Here is a 25,725-nt window from a genome sequence, read left to right as displayed (position 1 = left end):
CAAGCTTGCGGGCCACGCCGCCGAAGCCCCGTGGGCCGTCATTTTATCACCATAGGGTCCATCGTATCCCAGTTCTACGGCTGTTACCTTTGCACCACCTGCAAGAAGAAAAAATACAGGGGCATATCAGCTTAGGTTGCAGGTGGGCCACAGAAGCTAGTCCGGGCTATCCTCCAAGGATTAAAACAGAATCACGCTGGCATCCTGACGCCGCGTCCTGTAATACACATCATCTTACCTACTTGCGCACTTACTGGTGGGTTGGATCCGATCAGTGGACTGTGTGTGGGGCCTTCGGCTCCGGGCTCCGGAGCCGACCCTCGGTACCGATCTATCGGCTCCGGCAGATTTGATACTCCTTAGCTATCTACGTATCACCAGACTAGGAGCCGGACAAGTTCAACAAAATCGCGTTGAGTATGTGAAAAGAAACAGCTCAACGCTAAGTGATATTGTCACGATGTGATATAAGGCGTTAGTTGTGTTGCTGCGACTAACGGCGTCGTTTTTAGCGCGACAGATATCTTGTCAGGTCTCTTGGAGGTTTGCTCAGAAACGCAGTCAGGCGGATATTGGGCCGTACGTCGCACGCATCATTACGGATTCGCGGACGATAAATCGGTCTGTGTTTGCATACGGCGATTTAATGACGCAGAACGCAATTTGGTCCGAGCCTGGTCCGGCCAAGGGCGTTTCGAAACCTTAGTCGTGCGCGACCTAGCTGGCGAACCGTATTCCGTTCCTGGGATCCGGCCCCTTTTCCGTGGAAGCCGTGCTGTCAGAGCCAAACTTACTGTCTCAGGGATCGCTGTCGATGAATTCCTGCTGATAGTTCAGGATGGACATCTTCCAGGGGATGGGGCGGCCCCAGAGCGTTTCCGAGGCGAGGTGGCAATCGTCGCTGTCACCGAAAAGTGGCTAGAGGCCCGTTGATGAGAGCATGAAAAAGAAAGGTTCATTGACGTTGTCGATGATTCTGATGACTGTCAGAAGCTTCCACTTGGATGCGGACATACGCGACATCGCCTGCGGTAGCAAGCTGGAATGACCGTCGCCATCATTACTTTATCGAAAGTCAAAGCATATTGAACTGAGGTCGACGAGCGTCGATCTATATCTAGGGTATTTTTCTTTTCTTTTCTTTGCTTTTTTTTTGGGGGGGGGGGGGGGGGGGGGGGGTGGGGGGGTTGAGTGTAATTATTGGTAGAAAAACAATACATCTCAAGCCTTTAACCGCAGAGGAGATGATATCCGTCTGTAGATGATCTGGTAAGGCATTGCTACTTGTATCAATATTGGGTTGGCGCTGGGTCCGGACTGCGCCGGGGAGTTTGGCGCAGCATTATCACCCGCGCCAATCTCAAAACTTTAATAACCCAGGTCCAATCGTTCCAGGCCGTGCAGAGGCCTCGGTTACTTTGGTCAAATGGTTTTCCACTTGTTCGTATGATTTGATTCTCTATCCGACTCGACATTGTTTTCAATCACTCAAATCAAGTCAAGTAAGTCTTGATACTGGTGCCAGTCTTTCTGCTGAGGATGTTCTTGGGTTGCGAGATTTTTGGGATGAATCCAGAGCTATACACACCGAGAGCGTCTCAACTGAGGTCCCTCCGAGGTTCTCCTTGATGTTTTTGGTCTCCATGCCCACATCGAGCTCATTCACAAGCGCCAAGACGGCTCTTCCCGACGTGGCAGAAACATCAGAAGGAACCGTTATTTCGGTAAAAGCGCGAATGTTATTGGTGAAGGTTATGGACTCGTCCGAGGGTTTGTGCAGTACAGGTTTGTGAGGAGCGCCAAAATGGAAAGAGAGTGAGAGGCGTTGCCAGATAAGCAAGACATATTCAGTGCCAAAGAAGCCCATACTTACCGTAGGACAGAGTGGCACTCACAAAGGTCGATTTCGGCTAGCTGGCATGCCCGGTCTCACTGACGGACGACAGCCGAGAACACGTCTCCCGGTCTCGAATACGGTATATTCCGACGACCTCGCCGACGTACTAATGAGCGCGCAACACGTGGCGCGTCCTTGGCAAGCGGATGCTGCCGCATGCTCGACACGTTATCAGACTACATGCCGATGCCCTCGAGCACATCCAGCCGGCAATCCGGCAGCTCTTTGGGGCCTGTGGCGTTCGGGGATCTGGTCTCCCTGAGCCCCCGAAACGACGCTCTGCCGCTGATCATGCATATGTAGGCGACCACGTGGAAACAAACGTTGGCGTACAGAGAAGAGGATCAAGAAGAAAAGCGTCTGCTGCTGAGTAGATGGGAAACCTGAGTGGACAGCGCTGCCAAACTAAACGTCAGCTGATACGAATTCTGGCAACCGTTGTGTCTCCCTGGTGTGGTTACTATCATCTAGTAACAGATTGCCGGCTAACACGGGTGGAATGGAGAGGGACGTGCGAGTTTTCACCGTGGTACACGCTTTAACCGTCCCAATTTCGCCCCTCATCCTCCTCACAGTCTAAGACAAAGTTGCCAACCATCAACATGCGAATCCGCACCAAGGATCGAGAGGCGGAAGCAGTCGGCGCCCCCCCCTAGGTTCCAAGCTCACTCGTTCGAGAACGCCACGCTCGACTGCGCTGGCCTCAGCCGCCGGCGACCCAGAGTCGTGGGACGCTAGACTTGCGCCATCTCCCAAGGGGCTGGAATGCGCCTCATGCATGCGCTGTCTGACACCTGCGCCCGTGGTCGCACAAAGGACTGACATCGTCTCCAGAGGAATGGGCAGCTAGTGCTAGTTGGAGGGCCCATGGCATCGCCTAATTGCAGGTGGCGCGTCGCGAGGAAAGCTTGAGTATACAGCTCGCGGCCCGATGATTGCGCGCTGGCCATGACAAAGGACCGCCACAGGGCAGATATGTCAGCTTATTCGTCTCTCTGTCGCCTGGTCTATTCCCCTTCCGACATAACCGTCAGACGATGAGCGGAATCCGGATGCTCAGCTCTCGCGCGCCGGCGGACGCCTCCCCGACCAAGCGCATAATCCTCGTTGGCAATGTTGGTTACCGAAATCAGATGCGGCACTCTGAGCTGGGGGGGGGGGGGGGGGAGGGGGAATGAGGGGGCCTCATCGCCCTTTGGGGCAGATTTCAGGATGTCCCAAACTCACCCGGAGAACCCGAGAGTCTGTCGTCGTGTTTTGGGTATCAGCCAACCACTGGTTCCGGTCATCCTTTTTTGGGTTTAAGAACAACGGGCATCTCTCCATGTTCTCTCTCCGAACCGTTGAACTTGACTATTGTCTCTCACCTCCTCATCCGAAGTGCGCCCCCCACCCCCCCTCCAAACAACGAGCTCCCCTACGAAATCGCGATCTGGAAAACCGTGTGCCATGGCGCCTACAGTCGAGACGCTCATCATCGGCGCCGGGCCCAGCGGCCTCTGCGCCGCCAAGACCCTGCTCCAGCGCGACCCGGCCGCCGACGTGCTCGTCGTCGACGGCCGCGCCTCGGTCGGCGGCGTCTGGTCCCGCGAGCAGATCTACCCGAACCTCAAGACCAACAACCTCGTGACGTCCATGGACTTTTCCGACTTCCCGATGGATTTCAAGCGGTTCGGCCTCGAGATGAAGCAGCACGTGCTCGGCGCCGTGATGCACGAGTACCTCGTCGAGTACGCCAAGCACTTTGGCGTGTGGGACAAGATCCAGCTGAACACAAAGGTCGTGCGCGTCACGCGGCCCGAGGACGGGGGCGAGTGGCGCGTCGACGTCGAGGAGGCCGGCGAGGCGAAGACGATTGCGTGCGCGCGCCTCGTCGTCGCCACCGGCGTGCTCACCGTTCCCCACGTGCCCGAGATGCCCGGGTCCGAGGCGTTCGCGGCGCCGATCGTGCACTCGTCCGACCTGGGGCCGCAGGCGCACCTGTTCGCGTCCCCGGACGTCAAGACGGTGGCGGTGCTGGGCGGGAGCAAGTCGGCGTACGACGCCGTGCACCTCGCGGCCTCGACGGGCCACAAGGTCCGGTGGGTGATCCGGCGCTCCGGGCGGGGGCCGGTGTGGGTCGCGACGGCGTTCACGCAGCTCGGCCCGTTCAAGGTCTGGCGCGAGCGGCTCGTCACGCGGCGCATCTGCGCCTTCATGTCGCCTTGCCTGTTCCCGGACCTGTCGGGCCTCTCGTGGGTGCGGCGGTTCCTGCACGAGAGCGCGGTGGGGAGGGTCGTCAGCCGAACGTTCTGGAAGCTGATCCGTAACGACACCATCAACGACTGCGGGTACCAGACGCACGAGAAGACCAAGGTGCTGCAGCCCGAGCAGAATCAGTTCTGGTGAGCATCCATCTCCCCCCTTTTTTGCTTGGCCGTACAGGAGAATCTGGGGCAGATGTGTAAAAATACTGACACGATCGGTCACGCAGGTACGGTACCGCCTCGGGCATCCTCAGCTTCGAGGACGACTTCTTCGAGTACGTCCGCAACGGCACGGTGCAGATCTACCGCGAGGACATCGACCACCTCTCCGACCACACGATCCACCTCGGCGACGGCACGACGCTCACCGCCGACCTGCTGGTGGCGTCGACGGGCTTCTCGGCGAAGCCGACCATCAACTTCGAGCCGGCGTCGCTGCACTCGGACCTCGGCATCCCGACGACGTCGCTGGGCCCGAAGCAGACGGCGGTCTGGAACGAGGCCAACGCCAGGGCCGACGGCGTCATCGGGGCGCGCTTCCCGCGGCTTCTGGACGGGCCGTTCCTCGACCCGTCGTCGTCCAAGACGCGGGCGTTCCACCCGGGGGCGTCGGCCGAGGTGGCCTACACGCCGTGGCGGCTGTACCGGGGCATCGCGCCGCCGGGGCTCGCGGCGCGGGACGACCGGTCGCTCGTGTTCGTCGGGGCGTTCAGCAACCTCGCCAACATCATGCGGCTCGAGGTGCAGTGCCTGTGGGCGCTGGCGTACCTGGAGGGCCGGATCCCGTCGCTCGACGTGGACCGCAGGGCCGGGCGGGTGTTGGACGAGACGGCGCTGCTGCAGCGGTGGGCCCAGTACCGGGCGCCGTACGGGCACGGCCGGTGCTACCCGGACCTGGTGTTCGATCAGCTGCCGTACTGGGACATGCTCCTCGGGGACATCGGCGTGGAGACGCGGCGCAAGGCCGGGGTCTGGGCCGAGCTGTTTGAGAGCTACGCGCCGCCGGACTACCGCGGCATGGTGGCGGAGTGGATTGCGCAGAACAGGTAGCGGCTTTGGTGGAGGAGACGGAGAGCGATGATGATACCCTCGTTATATCGATGTCATGTTCCCACGTTTAATGAGTCGTTTGTCCAGGCTATATGTATGTATGCATGCGTTTATGAAGAGAACACTGGACTGTGATGGTGAGAACAGTGGAAGAATACAGTCAATACATAATGCGCAGCCATAGGTCTATAAATAGCTGATTCTTCTCATCGTGTCTTGCTTCTTGCTTAGCAACCAAGTCTTGTACAACCACTCTCCCTCATCTAGGCAAAATGACTATTTATACAGACTATTCATACAGACTATTCATACAAACTATTCATACAGACTATTCATATAGACTATTCATACAGACCATTCATACAGACTATTCATACAGACTATTCATACAGACTATTCATATAGACTATTCATACAGACTATTCATACAGACTATTCATACAGACCAAGGACCCGGACAGCTGCAGCGAAGCTCGTTAGCAAAAAGATGGACGATCAGGGAATCGAACCCTGGACCTACCGCATGCTAAGCGGTCATTATACCACTAAACCAATCGCCCATGTGGATGATCTAGCCCGGACTTGAACCGGAGACCTTCAGTGTGCTAGCCAAGAGAGAGGCGAGTCTCTCGAAGCTGTTAGACTGACGTGATAACCAACTACACCACCAGACCATTTAGTTGTTGGACGACAGGCTGGAATGCGGGATTATTATTCCCAGGCGAGAATATCTGGCGGTGTGAAGTGGGATGTGTGGTGGGGGCGAGATGGACAGGGATTTGGAGGTGCAGAGGCGGGCCGAGATGCAGGGTGTCATCCAATGGTTAACGACGATGGCGTCGACAGGGGACTGGGTATGTATCTTGTATCGAGCCGGGACAGGAATCCAGAAAACAACAATGTGCGTCTCGAGCCTAGATGGCCCTCTTTGAGCCAGGGAGCGTGGGATTCACGGACGTCCATGACAGCAGCAGAGACAAGACTCAATGTTGTCAGGCCTTGAGCAAACGCCCTTGAAGGCGGTTGCTATGGACTAAGTAGAAACACGCAAACCCTCGGGGCCTTGTATCAGTCTGCGCGACCAATGAGCGCGTCCAGAATCGCGATCTCGCCATCTCCAAGTCAAGGGTGCCTCGGACCGCGACGAGGCGTGTCCCTCGCAACTTTGTGAGCGTATGCTGTAGTAACCCATCCACGGTGACACGGCTGTGGACAGCGAAAACACGCCAGAACGGCCACAGACCCGGTCGAGGTTTGTTTGGAACGACCGCGACGGCGATGGAAACGATTGGTCGACGCGCGTCGACGGATCCCGGCGCAGGCGGAGCCGAAACGGAGGCCCGGCAGGGGGGGAGGGAGGATGGCAGAGCTAGTCCGAGATAGGCAATGTGTAAACAAGAGCCTTTATCAACAACCTGGGGTACAAGAAGGGAGGGGGGGGGGGGGACACACCGCGAGATAGACATAGTGGACGAGAGAGAAGCGTGGGTTGAGCAAACATTACATGCATTGGCTAATGGAACACATGCCCAGAGACGGGAGCCGTTGATCTGTTTACGTCGTTGTAATCGATCAGTGTTCACTCGCAACGGGTGTAGCAGGGCATATTTCTTGCTTCCGCCCGCGACCATTGTCAGATATTTTCTCCGCTGGACATCTCTCTGTTCGTGTCACGATAGTCAACTTGCTGTTGTATCGAATCATCCAGCCGTCTGTCTCACCATGAACAACGACGACTTGCCTATTGCGCTACGGCGCACGCGTCGAAGCTTACCCGGGGCGAATCCCGCAGCTTCGTCCGTCCCAACGTCACAGCCTTCAACATCACAACCCTCGACATCCCAGACCCCACGCAAGATAGCAAAGCGCAAAGTTCGCTTCTCAGACCCTGGGCCGTCTGTGTCGACACCGCGCACGACGACCCGTCACTCATCCACCACCGGCCTGACCCCGATGATGAACCGCACGCTCCTCGGCCGGAACACGCCGTCCACCTCCCGCCGCCGCCGCCATTCCACACCCGCCGGCAGCAGCACCCCCTCGGGAAGCGGCGGCCGCACAGCCGGAACGACAACCGACCTGCCTACCAGCGGCGAGGTTCACTTCCTCCCCCTCCGCCAGGTCCTCTCGGGCCGCGTCCAGCGACGCATCCGCCGCAACGGCCTCAGCGAAGAGATGAACGCCATCGCCGCCGAGAAGCGCCGCAGCGCCAAGGCGGCGCAGGCCGAGGTCGAGCGGCTGCGCCAGGAGCTGCGGCAGAAGGACGCCGAGATCTACGAGCTGCAGAACGCCACCATCATCCTGGACACCGAGCGCATCTGGGCCCTCGAGCGCGAGGTCGACACGCTCCGCGCCGCGCTGTCGGAGCGGTCCGCCGCCGGCGCCGCGCGGGACCGGACCTGCTTCGACTGGACCCTCGCGGCACGGGACCCGTTCGCCGACGATTTCTTCATGGAGACGGATACGGTTGAGGCCGAGTCCGTGTGCGGCGAGCGCGCGCAGTTCGGCGACGACACGGCCTTTGGGGACGCGACCATGGCCGACATGGTCTGCAGCACGCCTTCGCGGGTGCGCTCGTCGTTCCTGACGCCGCCGCTCACAAGCCCCGTCGCCGCCTCCGGTCCTGGACCGACACCGTCCTCGCGCAAGAGGACGACAAGAACGAGCGAGGTCCGCCCGCTGGCCGACGTCGGCGTGCAGGCCTGCTTCCCCGATCCCGACACGGAACGTCTGGAGGAAGAGGTGGCGTCGCTGCGGCTGGAAATGTCCAAGCTGACGAGCGCCCTCGCGTCCTATTCGACCCTCGCCGACCGCCTGTCCGGACAGCTGTGCACGGTGGCGCCGCTGGAGAGCTCGCCGGACCCGCTGGCGACAATCGAGTCGCAGATCGCCGCCCTCCTCCGCGCGGCCTCGGACCGCGCCGCCGCGCTGCAGGACATCGACGCGTCCCTCTGCGGGCTGGGCTTCCCCGGCGCCGACGCGTCCGAGGTCATCGCCTCGCTCTCGGCCGCCCTACGCACCGCCCGGCTGGAACTCGAGTACCTGACGCCCGGCGAGATCACCCTGCCGCTGTCGTCGCACGGCGGCGAGGTCCTCGACCTGCTGCTGACGCGGCTGCGGGATCTGGCGAAGCGCGCGCGCGAGGACGAGGCCTCGATCGACGAGTACCACGAGCTCGAGCTCTCGCTGCGGCAGCAGCTGGGCGCGCGCGTGTCTGCGATGGAGGACCTCGACGGCGAGCTGCGGCGCGCGAGGACGGCGCTCGGCGAGCGCGGGGAGCGCGTCGCCGAGCTCGAGGTCAGCGTCGAGCGGCTCAAGGGCGCCGTGGCGGGCTACGTGCGGGACGTGGCGGAGCTGGAGGGCGTGGTCAACCGGATGGAGGGCGAGCACCGCGACGCCATGGCGACGCGGGACGCGCAGGTCGAGGTCGGGCGGCGCGTGCTGCGGGCCAAGGAAGACGCCATCGCGAAACTCGAGGGCAAGCTCGCCGACGCCGTGGCGCAGGGCCGGTCGCTGCGCCGGCGGCTGCGGGAGGCCGAGGAGGCCCGGGCGAAGGAGGTCGCCGAGGCCACGCGGCGCGGCGGGCTGGCGCTCGCGGTGCGGGACGCGCGGGTGCAGGAGCTGCGGGAGGAGGTCGACAGGGTGAACGCGGGCCTGCGGGCGGCGCACGAGGGTATCAAGGACCTGCGGGTCGAGAAGAGGGGGTTGGAGGTCGAGATGGTGCGCGAGCGGGAGGCGGCCAAGGCGGTGATTGAGGGGATGCGCGGCGAGCTGGAACGTGTCGTCGGGATGAGTCGCGAGTTCCTGGGCCCGGCGGGCGCGGAGGTGGCCGGGCCGGAAGTGGTTGGGACGGAGGAGACCGGGGCGGATGGAAGAGTGGGGCCGAGCGACGGGGTATCGGACGGCGACACCGGGACGAAGCGGGGGCTACTACTTGCTGGCGGCCTGGCCAGGAGGTCGTCGGCGAGGAAGAAGAGGAGGTTCGACAGCGGGTTGGGGTTCTTGGACGAGGACGAGGTTGATGCATGATGCGTTGGTCATCTTTGGCCATTGCCCTGCTAGGCTGCTGTCGTATCATGCATGCGTTCACACACGTACAGGCACTATGTACACGCACACACACACACACACACACACACACACTCGGAGTCAAGGAGGATGGAGTCTAGGCTCATGTTCGATCGTTTGCCGTCACCAGCAAGGCGGATGTTTTCTTTGTCGGCTTCATAGATAATGTCGTCAAGGCACGACCGGTTTGGGTAATTGACTAGAGGCTCCGGAATGCAACGGGGTGGCTTATCTTTTGAATCCGCGTGCCAACCGAGCCAAGCTTCCGAATGCGTTCATGCAGCTCCTCGGGATGCGAGCCCGCGGCGGCCGCTGACTTTTCAATGCTTTGTTGTCGTCTCACCCTTTGTGGCCTCCTGTCGTCACCACTGCTCGCCAGCAAGACAACTATGGACGGGCTCCCAGGCTGCGCAACTGATACACGATGGCCCATCGGACCACGGAAGCCGGCAATCAGGGCGCGAGGCAGGATGGGGGAACGGCCTCCTTTGCCTACTCCCACCGAGCTGATACGGCCACCGGTGCTTGCAGCGATCCCAGTGTCATCGTCCCTCTCTCGGCCAGCCAACCCATCTTTGGCATATCTTTTGTCACGTAACACGGCCGGATGCGTGCATCGCCAGCCCGCACACCGCGGCACCATGTCCGACGCGAGATCTAAAAACCGGCTCTGGCCAGCCACCTCCTCGGTTGCTGTGTCCGATTCCAGCATCTGCTCAAACATCCAATTTCCACCCAGACACATTCCATGCAATCCGCGCAATCCCGAGCATGCTTGACCATTCCAGCACACTTCCCCCGCCGCCACCGCCACCAGTTATCACTATGCTCCCGCCAAAGACCAAGTTCGTCCGCGAGATCGAGCGCGGGCGATGCCATTGCGACACGCCCTCGCCGCCGGGGGCGACATACCTGCATCGCGTCCTCCGCCGCTGGCGGTATGGCGACGACGCCGACTCGATCCTGCCGGTCCACGAGAAGCGGCGCCGGCCGCTGCGCCACGCCATCTACACGCGGCGCCCGGGGGCGAGGCTCGCTGCGGCACGGGGATCCGGCAGCGCAGCGTCCGCGCGTGTAGTCGAGGAGTACCGCCGGGACAACGCGGCGGCGCGGCGACGGCGGCGGCGTCTCACGTTCCTCGCCCTGATGCTGGCGGCGACGGTCCTCATCCTTGGGGCGGCGATCTTGGGGTTCGTCCTGGTTTCGGCACAGAAGACATGACGACGGGGCGTTGTCGGGATTGCTGAGCTGTCTACATTTCTCCGAGATTGGGGCGTGTTGAGTTGCACGCCGGCGATGACGGATACGGATTGACTTTATGCCATGACACTTGGGCTTCTAGGCGTTGGGGTCGACAAGCCAGACACTTTACGTCTTTCCTCCTGTTATTTCTGTTTCTTATCGAGCTTCTTTGTTGGCCGGACAGACTCAAAAAGCGTAATAGAGAGATTGAAGCAATAGTTATTATCATGTAATGGTATATCGCTGGCTGACTAGAAAGTCTTCGTGCTGGATCCCCCCTTGTTCATGTCATTGACGCCCTTGGTTGATAAGAGACTCCATATAACTCACGCGCTACTGATTGCGCCGAACTCCTTTCCCCCTTGGCTTCTTCCGCCCTCCCGTCGCCGGCGTCATCGAATCGCAGAGCCCCAGTGTCACATTTACACGGAGAAACCAGCGCCGCATCGCCAGTGTCGATCACCAAATAAAACAAAGGAAGCAAAAAAAAAAAAAAAATACCAGCAAAACTCCGATCGCCGTCGTGGCCCGCGCGGCACAAATGACTGCGCCCCTCGGCGAGACGTCCCTCAAGACGCTCCTGTCAACGCTCACCCCCGTCCTCGACCCGGAGACGTACGTCTTCGTGACGCTGCCCTCGGGGGCGGAACCGCCGCCACTCGCCGACGTCCGGCTCCTCTTCCGCGAGCGCGAGGGCCTCACGCTCGTCACGACGCTCGCGACGGCGACGGCGCGCGGGATGGAGCACGCCTTCCGGTCGAGGATGATCACGCTCGACGTGCACTCGAGCCTCGAGGCCGTCGGCTTCATGGCCGTTGTCGCGGCGAGGCTGGCGGCGAGGGGCATGGGCGTCAACCCCGTGAGCGGGTTCTTCCACGACCACCTGTTCGTGCCGGAGGGGAGGGAGGCGGAGGCGGTGGAGGAGTTGGAGCAGCTTGCTCTGGAGCACGGATGCCGAGGGTCGATTTAGAGAGGGAGAGGGAGAGAGTGTGAAAGTGAGTGAGTGGGTGAGTGAGTGAATGAGTGAAAGTGAGTGAAAGCTGGTGAGGGAACAGGAGGAGCCTTTTTAGCTGGGGGAGTGAGAGTCAAACTAGAAGCAAACATTGGTTCTTTTTTACAGTTTCATAATGATATAGTCCAAATGGATAATGCAAATGAGGCGCCGATGGCTCACTCACCCGATATGGTAAAGTATCATTTTCAGAGTGTAGATTGCGCATAAGACGTCCTGCTCACTTCTGCCCGGCGTTGCGTCCGAATACCGGTCCCGCAGCCGCGCAGAGAAGAGTTGCGGTTGCACCTGAATAGCCTCTCTCAAAAGCATCCGTCAAGGTCATCCCCTCAGTAGCCTGGCTGGGTCTCATTGAAGGGTCTCATTGAAGGCTATATACACACACGTGCATGGATGCTAAGTATGTCCGATTGGCCTCAAACGGTCCTTGTGTGCGGTGTTGGCTCGGGTGTTAAAGAGTATCAAATGCTGATATCAGAGCGGCTTGTTGATCTCTTCCTCTTCAACCACAACGTCTTGGCAAAAAAGACATCCGTCCTCGCCGCTCAACAATAAGTCAACATCCACTCCTTCTTTTCTTCTTCCTCATCGCCATCTTCTTCTCCCTCTTCTCGCGCCAAAGCATCAAGCTCAAGCGGCATTTTCCACTCGGACGCCACAAACGCCTAATCACACGCTCTCGGCTCGGCCCAGTCAAAGTCATGGCGGGTTTCTTCGGCCTCCCTCGCGAGATACGCGACATGATCTACCGACACTACGTGGCCGTCGAGGGCGGCTACCTCTGCGATACCGAGGGCTTCGTGAAGGGCAGGCTGAGGCGAGCCGACGGCGGACAGGTCGACATGGCTCTCATCTTCACCTGCAGGCAGGTCGCCAAGGAGATGCACGGCCTAGCCCTGCGCAAGAACTCCATCACGTTTTCGACGCTCTCCGGCGACGACTATCTTCGGCTGCTCGCTCAAACATTCGACTACCTGAGCAAATCCCTCGACAGTCACAGGTGGGCCATGTTCCTGGGCATGTTGGGGGAACACATGACCCAAGAAGCGTACGACAACCTGAGAGCCTTGTATCCGCAATCTACATCCCTACTGGATGCCCCGAGAGCCGCAACTAAGGCAATGCCCATGAGGTGCGACATTCGAGGGCCCTACGGCGAAGCTCCGTCTGTGTACCGCCACTTTGTAAGAGACGTTTTAGGCGTCGTCCACTCTTGCAATAACCGGCCTATTGCTTAAATGATGACAAATTACACTCCCGCAAGGTCATGTGTGTGCGAGATGCACTCCCTCTCTCTGCTTCACTGTTCAATCGAACCTTGGTAACGAGTATGTAGGTGTCATCGACGTGCGCCATGGCAATGACGATCTCGGCGTCGGGATTCTCCTTCTTGAACTTTTCGAGCATGGGAAAAGTAAAGAAGACGAACAGGATGGGGGACAAGGTGTTGCCTTGAGGGACCCCGACATTGACCCAGAAGTCGTCGGCCACGTAACCGGCAAGGTTCAGGCAGGTTTTGCGGGCAGAAAGGAATGACCTGACGTACCGGATGATCCAGAAAGGGATTCCCTTGCTGGCCAAGATCCTGAGGAGCTCGTCGCGGTCGACATGGTCGTATGCCCCCCTGATGTCGAGGCTCAGGAGTGTACTGACCCACTTGAACCTCTTCCGTGTTTTGTTGAGACTGGGTGCATGAAGCTCTTGTACGCGGGCGTCAAGAGATACTCGAGGGCCTTTGAGGGACATCCTCGGCTCTTGCCGAACTGGACGCCAGGGAGAAGATCGTATTCCATTGCCAGGTCCTTGGGGTAGTGGGTTATCAGCCTCCAGACGACCTTCCCGGGGCAGGGCAGTAGCGCGACGGGTCTCCAGGCCCTTGGACTGGAATAGTCGGCTTTGTCCGGCGTCTTCAACACAACAGTGTTGCACAGCTTGAAGATATCAGCGTGGTACGACAGGCGAACGCAAGCGCTGGCCAAGTGTGCCAGGTAAGGCCCCAGCGGCTTTGCCGTCAAGCTTATGGCATCGATTGGAATACGATCAGGGTTATAAGCCTTGCCGTTGGCCAGTCGCTTGCAAACCGCCCCAACCTCGCCGGCGCTAAAAGGGAATGAAGAATGTTCGGCCCTGTCTGGTGGCAAACGGGGCAGCGGCACGGGATCCGGACAAGTTCCCACGCTTGTGTCGGACCAGATAGACTTGCGTAGGCAGACGGCGCTCTCAGCGTCGTCGCGGTATAACGAACCGTCTGGTTTCCGCAGGTGTGGCCTGTGGGCCGTCTCTTTGTTGGCGCACCAGGCCAAAGACTGTCTTGCCATATAAATAGAGCTGTAGAGTATCACGGTCCGTGAGACGACGAACTGACGCCACATGCGCTTCCTCTCCGTGCGAAGGTGATGGGAGGTTGCCCTGAGGGCCTTTTTGTACCTCTTCCCAGAGCTTGCCATGCCTGCGACCTCTTCGGCGGCATGCTCGGAAGGCCCGCAAGGCACGCTTCTCTGCCTTCGAGTGTTTGTCGATCTCGGATGACGCAGGCGGCTTGAACGCAGGACGCTGAGGCTTCCGCCTAGCCGACGGAACATGTTCATTGATGGCGTCCCTGAGGGCGTCGAGAATGCCTTCAGTGTAGGCGTCAGTGTCGGATTCTTTGCGGAGCTCAGGAAAGCCGACTTGTAACAGATTGCGCTTAGCAGTTCTTGGTGAAACGATCATCATTGTATCTGCCCCAAAGGAGACGCGTGGTTATGGGGCTCGGGGGCAACACGCAAGCCATGCCGGCGGCGTCCGTCCTCTGGACCAAGCGCCTGGCCCCGGGGTGGGTTTGTTTGACCTTGACGCCGCCCCATCTCTTGTGGTGAAGATTGAAGTCGCCGAGAAGGATAGAGTTTGGGTCGGTAATCGGCGGGACCAGTAGTGATTCAAGGTTCAACCGGTTATTTGGGTTGTAAGCGTTGTGTATCACCACCTCGCCGCATTCTGTGGCGAGAGTAAGCGGCGACCAGGGTCGGGTTGTTTCCTGTGGCGAATTTGACTCTCCAAGAATCCAGACCGACTAGTTTGCGGAAGTAGAATGCAACGCGCCGAACTTTGAGCGTCCACTGCCGCCTGGTCAACCAAGTAGGGAGGTTCGTATGCGGTGGAATGTTTGCGTGGCAGTGGACGGCGGGTCATGGATAGCAAGAATGTCTGGAGGATTGAGTTGAAAACTGACTGACATAATCCATCACCTTCAACAAGCTAGGAAGCGTGACAAGGCGATGATAGATCTTGATGCTCTCCCGGATTTGTATGGGGCGCGTATTCTATACACCATTATGGCCGCTATAATCAACGGCTATAGACCCATTGTTGTCAACACCAAGCCGGTCCGAAGAGAACGCCAGAGTATCGATGATACAAATAGCCGCCCATTCATCTATCCGTTCGTTATCGCGGACAAAGGGTATGGCCGCGAACGAGTTTCGCCCCGGGCTATTCTGGATTCGTTGCCATCACACCTCGCAGTCAAAGCCCTCCATAGCTGGACCAAATCTGTCTTTCCGATAAAACCCTCGCACCATCACCGCTTGCTGATATTCAAGCATAGAGCAAGCGAAATGGGAATTACAAGTACCAGGTGTCCTGTTTTCCCACTCTGCCTTATGGTCTGATAGATGAGGCAAACCATCCAACGGAATGGGCCAATAAACAAAAAGCAAGCAGAAGAAAAAAATAAAGGATTGAACGAGCACTATGGCACACCCATACCCGGATAATCTTCTCCCCGTTTAGGCTTTCGGATGGTAGTTTCCGGGACTGAAGAGCGTGTGGCCACGAGCAGACCCCCCCTTCTTGGAATTGTGGTGGCCGACGTCGAATTCAGCCCGGTTCTCGTCGTTGTAGAAAGCTGGCCACGCCACGCCCTAGGCTTGTTTCCAGGTGCGTACGGCGTCGACTGTCCGGGAACGAGGGGCACGTGTTGGATCAGCTTAGACGCCTAGAGAGGAAGCATTTGGTCCAGCGGCAGGGCCTTGCTCCCGAAATAGCTAGGGTACCTGTGTTAACCAAACCCTCTGGGCGCCAAGGCGTCAGCGACCTGCTGTCTTGCATGTTCTGCGTACATTCACGTCGGCGTGCCAGGCCCGTTGTAGGGCTCTCCGTTAAAGCTGAACTGTAGCGAAAGAGGTCTTGTCAGTCGTTTGAAACAACACACAGGGAAATTTCGTCTAGACTCTAGAATAAAGAGAATGTCCTAGTTTCCCAGAAGTAAGGGATGTATATATGCTTACGTAGGAACAGTTTGTCGGTGTTCGGTTCGGTGCCGTTGTGGACGGCGGTCCAGTAGGCGCTGTAACAGGAGTCGGATCCATCTTAAGTTAATCTAGTCGAGTTTACAAGAGCAGACACCAGGAAAGGGCCTAAATCACGATATCCTAGATATTCAGCCCTGCACCATCTCCTCACAGAGGCAGATCTTTGACGTCCTGCAAAAGCATCTCCAGAGCGTAGACAACGCCAACCAAGACGCCTCGGCACTGGCCGCAGCCGACTGTGCCATGAAGTAAGGTGGTAGGAATTGACGACTGTTGAGTCTCTACTAGGATAGGATAAAAGACGAAGGGCTCGATTCAGAGAGAGTTTGTAAGTCATCCTCCTACCAAGAAACAGGGATGCACACCACACCCCGCAATAAATACGCAGATTGTGAGTCCTCCGCTGACCTGGGCTCTCTGCAAGATTTACGTGCTTTCCGGGTATGGCAGTCGTGTACCTGTAGATTTATCCGGTCTGACACGCCAACGCCCTCTGCTTCCGTCTTTGTTGACCGGCAATCTTCCCCCATTACGGAGGAGCGTGTCAAAAGTAATGATCCATAATGCCAAGGCCCACCCCCTCACCTAGACCCACTTTATATATATCCAACCAATCAGAGCAATAGGATTATTTCTTCTTCCCCAGGGCCCCTGCCTACAACTATCTATCTACTAATAACAACAACAACAACAACAATAACTATTATAACTATCTATTATAACTACTGCTGTTATGGCCTGCGTTGACCCCTACTTATAGGCATCTATTCTTGCCCTTTGAAGCCGCGCTGGAGGCAAATCCGCTAACGAGGCTGCAGAGGCTCTTAATATACCTAAAGTTACAGTTAATAAGATTCTCGCACACGTAAAAAAGCATAGCTTTGACCCCTCTGCTCCTACCTTTTCTCTCCTTCCTAAATATATTAAAGATGCCCTTTAAGCTAGCTAGCCTAAGAAGGCAACACTGTCTATTACTAGCCTTATTATACAAAAGGTTTACTGTAATTATTATAGCAGAGAAAAGACATATACTAATATAGCTAGCAAGCTACAAAGGGAGCATAATATAGATATATTAGCCTTAAGTATTTACTAGATCCTTTGTTAATATAGGTTTAAGAAGACTAAACCTATACATAAACTAGGATTATTTAGCTAAATTATTAGAGGTGTTATAGTACTAAGTAAAGAAGTCTATAAATAGCGTAGTTAGAGGTTAATTATAACTATTTTCTAATCTACTTTCTCCTAATTCTCTTGTTCCTATAAACTCTACTTTTATATAACCCTTAGATAATAGTTTTCTTAGTTATAGCTCTATAGCTAGTAGTCCCCTAGTGCCCTCTACCTCTAGCACCTAACATAATCCCCCCCCTTAAGGTCTTGTCCTTAGGACCTTAAGTAGTACTCTAGTAGGCCCCTAGGGCTTTACTACTAGCTAGTATCTTAAAAGTATCTAGGAATACCTCTAGGCTTAGTAAGTTACTAGGTAAATAGCTATCTCTCTAGCTAGCTAATTACCTTTAACTTTACCTTTATAGCTATTATAGTCTAACTAAGCTAAGACTATTATTTTCTTAAGGTTATAGTTATTTTTAGCTAAGTTATAAGCCTTTGTTACTTAACTAGCCTTATTAAAGGTTACTTACTTTATAATAAAGATATTTTATTTACTTATAATACTTTTATTATCTCTTTATTTTTTTAACTATAATACTTTCTTAGGTACTATATACCTTTAGTAGGCTTTTATTATATAATTACCTCTTTTATTACTTTTATTTCTTTATAGCCTAAGCCTTAAGTTATATTACTTTTATAATAAAGAAAAGCCTTTATTTTACCTTTTAGTAGGCTATATTAGTAACCCCCTAGGTTTTATTTTTTTTAGTTTTTTTTACTATTTTTTTTTTACTTTATAGGCTTAAAATACTATTATAACTTACTTTATTATTTTTACTTAGCTTAATTAGGTAACCTTTTTAGCTTTATTTTTTTTTAATTTTTTTACTTTTAATTTTTTTTTTTTTTTTTCTTTTAATAGCTTTACTTTATTATTATTTTTTATTTTTCTTATTTTACTACTACTACTACTATTACTACTACTACTTAGTAGTAATAGTAATAATAATAGTACTAGTATTAGTACTAGCTCTTTTATTATTACTATATCTTTTTTTACTTTTACTAATACTTTTACTAATAATACTACTACTACTACTATTAGCTTTACTACTACTAGTTTTACTAACTAAGGTAGTTTTATTAGCCTCTTAGTACTTTTTTTTACTTTATTTACCTTTTACTACTTTTATACCTATATTAAGAAAAATAAGCTTATTTATAATATACTTTATAATTACTATATTTACTAAATAACTAACTAGTATTTTAGTATATTAGATACTTATACTATTACTTTTTTTTACTATATAAAGACTACTTATATACTTTCTTTTATACTTAGTGCTCTTCTAGTGTTCTTTTTTTAGTACTTTAGTTAATATATCTTAGCTACTAGTAATAAGTGTACTTATTATACTACTATATATAGTAAGCCTTATATCTTAGTATATTTACTTTTACTTTTATTATCTTTATAACTCTTAGTAGTTATTAACCTTTTAAATAAGCTACTTATACTACTATTATAGCTAGTATTAAGCTATATTATGTTTTTAAGGCTATAAACTATTTTACTAAGCCTACTTATATCTACTATAGTATTACTATATATTTACTTCCTTTAGTATCCCTTTAGTAACCCTTATACTAACGTTAGCCTAGGATAAGATTAATAAGGCCTAGGTTATAGCTAAGAAAGCACTTTAGTACTAGGTTAACCTAGCTAAGGCCCTTAATACTAAGTATAAGGCTAAGGCTAAAAAAAAGAAGTAGCTCTTTTACTAGTACTATATTATAGCCCTTAAGACTACTACTAACTTTTTTTATTACTAGGTTAAGCTAACTAAGTTTATACTTTATACTACTAAGGTTACTACTATAGCCTTTAAGGCCTAGACTATTACCCTCTAGGAGTAGACTACTACTATTATAGCTTAGACTACTCTCCTTTTAGAGTAGTCCTAGACTTACTCCTAGGTTATAAGTATTCTCTTTAATACTTTCTTAGTGCTTCCCTAGTACTTTTATACTAGTTATTAACTTCTTTTTAGTATACTAGTAAGCTTAACTCTAAGGCTAATAAAAATAAAAGTAGTACTTTTATATCCTTTATATTCTTTACCTATAATAATAATAATAATAATAATAATAAAAATATTAGTAATAGTAATTTAAAAGATAATAAGTAAAGTAGTAAATAGGCTTTACTACTATTACCTTTAGTACTCTCTTAGTTTTCTTTTTAGTTTATTTTTTTTTACTTATTATACTTTTTAAATACTTAGCCCTTAGGCTACCTATATTCTTTAGCCTTAGTACTATAATAATTAAATCTTTAATCTAGTTATCTTTAGGCTAATTTTTACTTTACTTAGCTATACTTTTATCTTTTTTTAGTAACCTCTTACTTATAGTTATATTATAATTCTTCTATAATATTTCTCTAGGGTTCTTAAGAGTTTTCTTTTTTATTATACTTCTTTTACTTAATAAAGTACTACTAATTTTACTATAGCCTCTTATAGGCTATAATTTAATTTACTTTATATATATTTTTCTTTTTCTCTTTAATTAGTATTAGTTAAGGCTTTACTAGTAATCCCTAGAACTTCTCTAGCTAAGATAAAGAGAAAATATTATAGATCTTATATCTAGTACTTATATTTATTTTATAGGCCTTACCCTTATTAACTACTTGCTTTACTATAAAAAGGCTAAGGTACTTATCTAATAGCTTCTTAGATAGTCTTTTTTACTTAATAAACTTAGCTAATAAAAGGACTTTCTTTTTAACCTTAAAATCTATATTAGACCTCTTAGCGTTATACTACTTCTTATAGGCTTAATTAACTACTTTTAATATCTTACTAATTATAGTTCTCTAGCTCTATAGTTACTTTACTTTCTTATAGGCCCTAGGGACCTTTATTAGTTTTACTTTTACTAGGTATATATTATATATACTTTATAGTATATAGCCTATTAGTGCCTTTACTAGTATAACCTTAGTTATACTATACTATAAACTATTATAAATAAATTTAGCTATAAGTAACTATTTTACTTAGTTATTTTACTTAATATTATAAAAGGCTTAGAGGTAGTATTTAATATTTTAGTTTTACTTTTTAATTTATTTATTAGTTTAGGGGTAATAGGCTATACTAAGCTTCTATTTAATAGCTAGCTAGTAATATACTACTGCCTAAAAGTAACTTATAAACAAAGAACTATAATCTAACACTATTAAGGTTAAGAGTCTAAAATAAAAGAATACTTTATTTACTAAGAAGGTTACTAGTTAATCTACTATTAAGGTTTCTTTAGTAGGTAAATAGATAGTATACTTTATAAGCTTATTAACTATAACTAAGATACTATTATACACTTTACTATTAAATCTTTTTAACTTTAGTAGCTTAGTAATAAAGTCTATAGTAACCTACTCTTATAGTTAGTTAAGTAGTAGAAGAGAAGCTAGTTTCCTATAAAGTAAATAATGTCTTAGTTTTATATATTAGTAAGTAGTATATATATTAATATACTTCTTAATATCCTTTTTTATTAATTTTAGAAGAATATTTATCTTATATATTTTATTATTTAGGTTACCCTTAGGTGCCTCTTTAATAGTTTATTATAAAATACTATAAGTAACCTTATCTTTATTATATATCCCTTTAGTACTATAAGCTTACCCTAGTATTAAAGTAACTTATTTTTCCCTTTAGCCTAGTAACTCCTTAGTTATTACTACTCTTTAGACTAAATTTACTTATCCTCTAGTTATACTATAGTAACTTCCTCTTCTAGGGTAGTAGTAAGTTCCTCTAGGGCTACTATATCTTAACCTAGTAGTCTACTATACTTAATTATTACTACCTTCTTTTTAAATCTACTAAGGAAGTTCTCTAAGAATATATCTTATACTTCTTTTTTTTTTTTTTACTAGGCTAGTAGTTTAGCCTTTATAAAAGCCTATTTACTATATTATTTTTATTTAGGTAATATTTAATCTTAAAATTAAATAATAAGAGGTCTTATAGTAACTTAGCTTAGTAGCTATTAAGTTATAGCTTAGCTACTAAGTAATAATACCCTAGGTAGTCTATTAGGAATATAATATAGTACTAGGTGTATAAGAGATAATACTTTTAATATATAGCTACTTCTTAAATTATAAGTAACTTAGCCTTTAGTACTCTATAGTATAACTTTACCCCCTAGAGTTTCTATAATATATAAGCTATAAGGCACTAGGCTTTTTATAAAGCTAGCTTAGTACTACCCTTATTATAAAGTTAAATATATTTATCTTAACTTAAATAAGTAATATAAGGTTAAAATACTATAAGATAAAGGCATAGGTAAATATAGTATAAATCTTATAGAAGGCTTCTTTAGCTTTCTTTATAATTACTTACTCCTTTACTGCCTTAGTAAATAGTTAGTTAGTAAAGGGGAAATATACCTTAGAATAGTTCTTAATAAACTACTTATAAAAATTTATAAACCTTAGGAAGGTCTATATCTCTTGTATACTAGTAGGCAGTAGCTACTAGGTAATTACCTTTACTCTCTTTTATTTTATTAAAATACCTTTATTAAATACTATAAAACCTAGGAAGCTAATAGACTTAGTATAAAAAAAGTACTTCTTAAGGTTAATATATAGCCCTATAGTATTTAACTAGCTTAGCACTATCTTTACTGCCTTTATATAGCTCTCTTTATCCTCTATAAAGATTAAGATATTATCTAAATAGATAATATAGATAATATCTACTAGACCTACTAAAGTATTATTAATATAGAATTAGAATATTATAGGTATATTAACTAGCCTAAAAGGTATAACCTAATACTTATAGTGTCTATAGTAGGTGTAAAAGGCTATCTTTTATTTATCTTTACTATAGATCTTTACCTAGTAGTATATATCCTTAAAGTCTAGCTTTATAAATTATATTACTTTTACTAGATAGTCTAGGATTTCCCTTATTAAAGGTAGTAGTACTTAGTTCTTAATAGTAATCTTATTAAGCCTATAGTAGTTAATATAGAAGTAAAGCTTACCTTTTTTCTTAGGTATAAATAGGATTAGTGCCCTACTAGTGACTTTAAAGGCTATATTTAGCCTTTAGCTAAGGATTTATTAATATACTTCCTTAGCTCTTCTAGTTCTTTCTTTACTAGTAGGTAAATAAAGCTAAATAGTAGTACTATACCTAGTTTTAATTTATTATATATATCTATATATTATCTTCTACTAGTTTTACTACTAGGTCTATATTAAATATATAGGCCTATTCTCTATATTCCCCTAGTATTATAGCCTTTATACTATTAGCCCTACTAGCCCCTTTGTCCTTCTTTAGTATATAAGTAGGTATCTCTAGTGCCTCCTCTAGTGTTCTATACCCTAGGTGTTAAATTATAAAGGGGTCTATAAGGACTACCTTAGTATTCTTTAGGGCCCTCTTAACTACCCTTTAGCCTTATATAAGTTAAATATAGTCTTTACTTAGTAAATAGGTCTAGCTAATTATTTTTTACTTAAGGTTAAGCCTTACTACTTACCTCTAAGAGATCCTTAAGATAGTATTATATTTCCTTATATTACTTACTTATAAGGTATAGCTTTATATTCTTAATATTCTAATATTATCTTTTACTTTTAATACTATCTTCTTTAAACTATAGTCTAAAGCTTTGCCTTCTTATATACCTTATAGTAGTAGTCCCTTTTTATAGACTACTAGTAGCCTCCTTATATATAATATTCTCTAGTATATAAGGTTTTTATTTACCTCTAAGTTAATTAATACTCTCTTCTTTTTTTATATACTACCTATTTTAGTATAAAAGTCTACCTTAAATTAGTAGTATAGCTTTTTTTCTTAAGGTAATTAGATAGTATTAACCCTTGTTACCTTTATTATATATTATTTACCTAAGTGTCTAGGTTAGCTATACCTATAGTATTTTTCCTTAGTGTAACTAGCTAATAGATACCTTAGCTTACTATAGTTAAAGTAAGTTAAGAAGTACTATAGCCTAGTTAAAGGTAAGTAGTTACCTTTTTTCTTTTTTACTCTTAGGGCCTCTAGTGTTAGCGTTAATATACCCTAGGTTATTATAGGTATAGATATAAAGTATATAGACTAGGGCTCTATTATAAAGACCCTTATATTAGGTGTTATAGGACAATGTGGCTAACCTTTAGATTTACTTTCTTAGCCTTGCCAGTAGATCTATTAGTTAGGCTAATATCCTGCTAACAGCTGGTGCCCCACTAGGCCCTACCTATTACTAGTCTATAAGACTAGCTATTACTAGCTATAGCTCTAGCTCTTAGTTAGTTATTAAATCTATTACCTATTTAACTATATTAAGTAGTAGTATAACCGCTAGTTGTAATACTATAGGTAATTAACCCTCTGCTACTATTAAATTTATAATAAAAGGTAAATACACTAAATTACTGTTAAGAGCTATTTAATTAGTTATCTTAAAGGTAACTAATTAAACAAAGGCATTTACTTTACTAGCCTAGCTACTAATATACGCTTACTAGTAGATTTTTTTACTACTGCTAGCCTACGCTAGACTAACCTATCTAGCTAGATTTACTACACCTCTAGCTACTACTATTACTAACCTTTACTTTAATAACCTTACTTTTCTTACCCTTCTTTATACTCCTTTATATTAGTTATTTTACCCCTATAGATATTAAGGCTACTGCTACTAGAGCTACTGTTAATTAAAGCCCTTAAACAGCAATAATAGTAATAAAGTTACTAGCTAAAGCCCTACTATAAGTACAGTACTAGATTTCCCTTAAGATCTATACTTTTTTACTATATATACACTAATAACTATAGCTAATAATATTACTACTAACTTTACTATTAAGACTTTATATCTTAGAATACCCTTTTTTACTACCTACTAGACTACTAGCCCCTATTACTTTTACCTTTAAAGCCTTTACTACCTTTGTTATTAACTTTACTATTACTACTGTTAATAATAACTATCTTATTATTATCCTCCTTACTTATAAGTAAATAGTCTATATTGCTAGTAGTACTAACCCTCCTCTTAGCTATAAAGTTTTATACTACTGTTACTGCCCTTTATTAGAGGATAATACTAATCTAGAACTAGGAGAATATAGTCTAATAGGAGGGTAAATAGGCAAAGGACATATAAAACCCTTAGCTAGCAGTAAAATACTTAAAGCTACTGCTACTAACACTGTTACTAGTATACACCTAGTAGGCCTAATAACCTAATAAGTTATATACCTAGCTATATAAACTACGTTAACTACACCCTAGATTTAGAGAAGGTTACCTACCTAGAGGTAAACTTATCTATTAGCGCCTTTAAGAACAAGAGGAGGAAATCTAGTCCCTTTAGCAACAAGTCCACTAGCTTTAAAACAGCCTACTGCCGCTGCTACCTTACAAAGCTACCTAGTACTATAGTTAAGATACCCTAGATAAAGAAGACAAAGATAATAAAGACAATAATACCACTAGTTATACTATAGAAATAGGTCCCTAGGATAATAACAATAGATCTATTTATATAAAGAATTATTACTATAACTTTAATAAATCTAATAGCTAGCTAGTAGCTAATAGCTAGCCTACTTCTAGCTAACTTACCTATAGTTAACTAGTATCTAGCTAACTTGCCTATAGTTAGCTAGTATCTAGCTAATTATCCTATAGTTAACTAGTATATAACTATTAATACTACTAGCCTACGTATATAACTAACTAACCTATATATTAATAACCTATATCTACGCCTAGCTAGCTAGCTTATAGTTAACTAGCCTAAGGTTTATACCTATACTTATATACGCCTAGCTAGCTAACTTATAGCTAGCCTATATATATACTTAACTAACTAGAGTACTAACCTAACTACTATTAACCTAACTACTTAGCTAGTAATAATAACTAGGATTATAGTAGTAATAATAGTAACACTATTAGAGACAACACTAATAAATATAGGGACTTTAACAACTATAGAGATAAATATAGTAATAATAAATATAGTAATAGTTATAGTAATAATAATAACTATAATAAGGACTATTAACCCTTAGGTATACCCTTTTTATAATAGCTATAATAGCCTTATAGAAGCCTAAGGTATATAGTTAATAACCCTGTTAACTAGTAATTAAATAATCGCTGTACAACGATTATTTTTATTATTAGGGGGGCACTTGTTATAGGACAATGTGGCTAACCTTTGGATCCACTTTCTTAGCCTTGCCAGTGGATCTATTGGTCGGGCCAATATCCTGCCAACAGCTGGTGCCCCACTGGGCCCTACCTGTCGCCAGTCTATAAGACTAGCCATTGCTAGCCGTAGCTCTAGCTCTTAGTTAGTTATTAAATCCATTACCTATTTAACTATGTCATTAGGACTTAGTAGTATAGCTAAGGCCTACTAGTCCCTTTGCTTCTAATTTTACCTCTACTAGTCTACTAGTTTATCTTTAGTATAGGCTTTAGCTAGTGTCTTAGCCTATTATATAGTATTATTAAAGGCTTATTATATCTCTAGTATCCCCTAGGCTAATATATAGCTCTTTAGATTAAGTAGTAACTAGTTAAGTATATAGACTACCTATTACCTCTTAGCTTATAGGTTAAAGTACTTTACTTTAATAGTCTTATATTTATTAATAAATTACTAGTATAACTAGTTAACTTTTTACTTTATATTATTAAGCTTTACTACTATACTAAAGGCCTATAT

General features: G+C 47.3%; 7 protein-coding genes and 2 non-coding genes across 9 annotated transcripts; 6 read left to right on the top strand and 3 right to left on the bottom strand.

Moving 5' to 3' along the window:
* Window positions 1–2,124: 2,124 nt before the first annotated feature.
* LY79DRAFT_563714 (uncharacterized protein) lies at window positions 2,125–3,044 on the bottom strand. Its single transcript, XM_060558588.1, has one exon. It carries the CDS (start codon window positions 2,720–2,722, stop codon window positions 2,495–2,497), a length of 228 nt encoding a protein of 75 aa, XP_060410691.1. The 5' UTR covers window positions 2,723–3,044; the 3' UTR covers window positions 2,125–2,494.
* A 17-nt stretch (window positions 3,045–3,061) lies between these two features.
* Window positions 3,062–5,601, top strand: LY79DRAFT_613420 (cofactor FMO1 FAD enzyme). The gene is made up of 2 exons (XM_060561964.1): window positions 3,062–4,281; window positions 4,371–5,601. The coding sequence occupies exons 1-2, from the start codon at window positions 3,347–3,349 to the stop codon at window positions 5,191–5,193; spliced, it is 1,758 nt and encodes a 585-aa protein (XP_060410690.1). The 5' UTR covers window positions 3,062–3,346; the 3' UTR covers window positions 5,194–5,601.
* LY79DRAFT_337868 (uncharacterized protein) lies at window positions 5,330–5,808 on the top strand. Its single transcript, XM_060552550.1, has one exon. It carries the CDS (start codon window positions 5,466–5,468, stop codon window positions 5,721–5,723), a length of 258 nt encoding a protein of 85 aa, XP_060410689.1. The 5' UTR covers window positions 5,330–5,465; the 3' UTR covers window positions 5,724–5,808.
* Window positions 5,682–5,753, bottom strand: LY79DRAFT_t208. Its single transcript has one exon. It is a non-coding gene; the product is annotated as a tRNA-Ala (tRNA).
* Window positions 5,761–5,867, bottom strand: LY79DRAFT_t207. Its single transcript has one exon. It is a non-coding gene; the product is annotated as a tRNA-Val (tRNA).
* A 799-nt stretch (window positions 5,868–6,666) lies between these two features.
* Window positions 6,667–9,507, top strand: LY79DRAFT_661687 (uncharacterized protein). Its single transcript, XM_060562794.1, has one exon. It carries the CDS (start codon window positions 6,916–6,918, stop codon window positions 9,220–9,222), a length of 2,307 nt encoding a protein of 768 aa, XP_060410688.1. The 5' UTR covers window positions 6,667–6,915; the 3' UTR covers window positions 9,223–9,507.
* Window positions 9,508–9,954: 447 nt separating this feature from the next.
* LY79DRAFT_337844 (uncharacterized protein) lies at window positions 9,955–10,635 on the top strand. The gene has a single exon (XM_060552549.1). The coding sequence runs from the start codon at window positions 10,033–10,035 to the stop codon at window positions 10,480–10,482; it is 450 nt and encodes a 149-aa protein (XP_060410687.1). The 5' UTR covers window positions 9,955–10,032; the 3' UTR covers window positions 10,483–10,635.
* A 332-nt stretch (window positions 10,636–10,967) lies between these two features.
* LY79DRAFT_638326 (ACT domain-containing protein) lies at window positions 10,968–11,473 on the top strand (the record flags this gene model as incomplete). Its single annotated transcript, XM_060562295.1, has 1 exon — window positions 10,968–11,473. The coding sequence occupies exon 1, from the start codon at window positions 11,045–11,047 to the stop codon at window positions 11,471–11,473; it is 429 nt and encodes a 142-aa protein (XP_060410686.1). The 5' UTR covers window positions 10,968–11,044.
* A 743-nt stretch (window positions 11,474–12,216) lies between these two features.
* On the top strand, window positions 12,217–12,632 carry LY79DRAFT_672364 (uncharacterized protein; the record flags this gene model as incomplete). The annotated part of the gene is made up of 2 exons (XM_060564042.1): window positions 12,217–12,563; window positions 12,623–12,632. 2 exons carry the CDS (start codon window positions 12,217–12,219, stop codon window positions 12,630–12,632), a joined length of 357 nt encoding a protein of 118 aa, XP_060410685.1.
* Between the last annotated feature and the right edge of the window lie 13,093 nt (window positions 12,633–25,725).

The sequence above is a fragment of the Colletotrichum navitas genome, assembly GCF_030913465.1.
Source record: "Colletotrichum navitas strain CBS 125086 chromosome Unknown LY79scaffold_64, whole genome shotgun sequence".
In the NCBI taxonomy this organism is placed as follows: Eukaryota; Fungi; Ascomycota; class Sordariomycetes; order Glomerellales; family Glomerellaceae; genus Colletotrichum; species Colletotrichum navitas.
The sequence above is the reverse complement of the archived record's forward strand: the minus strand, read 5'-3'. Positions and strand labels throughout refer to the sequence as shown.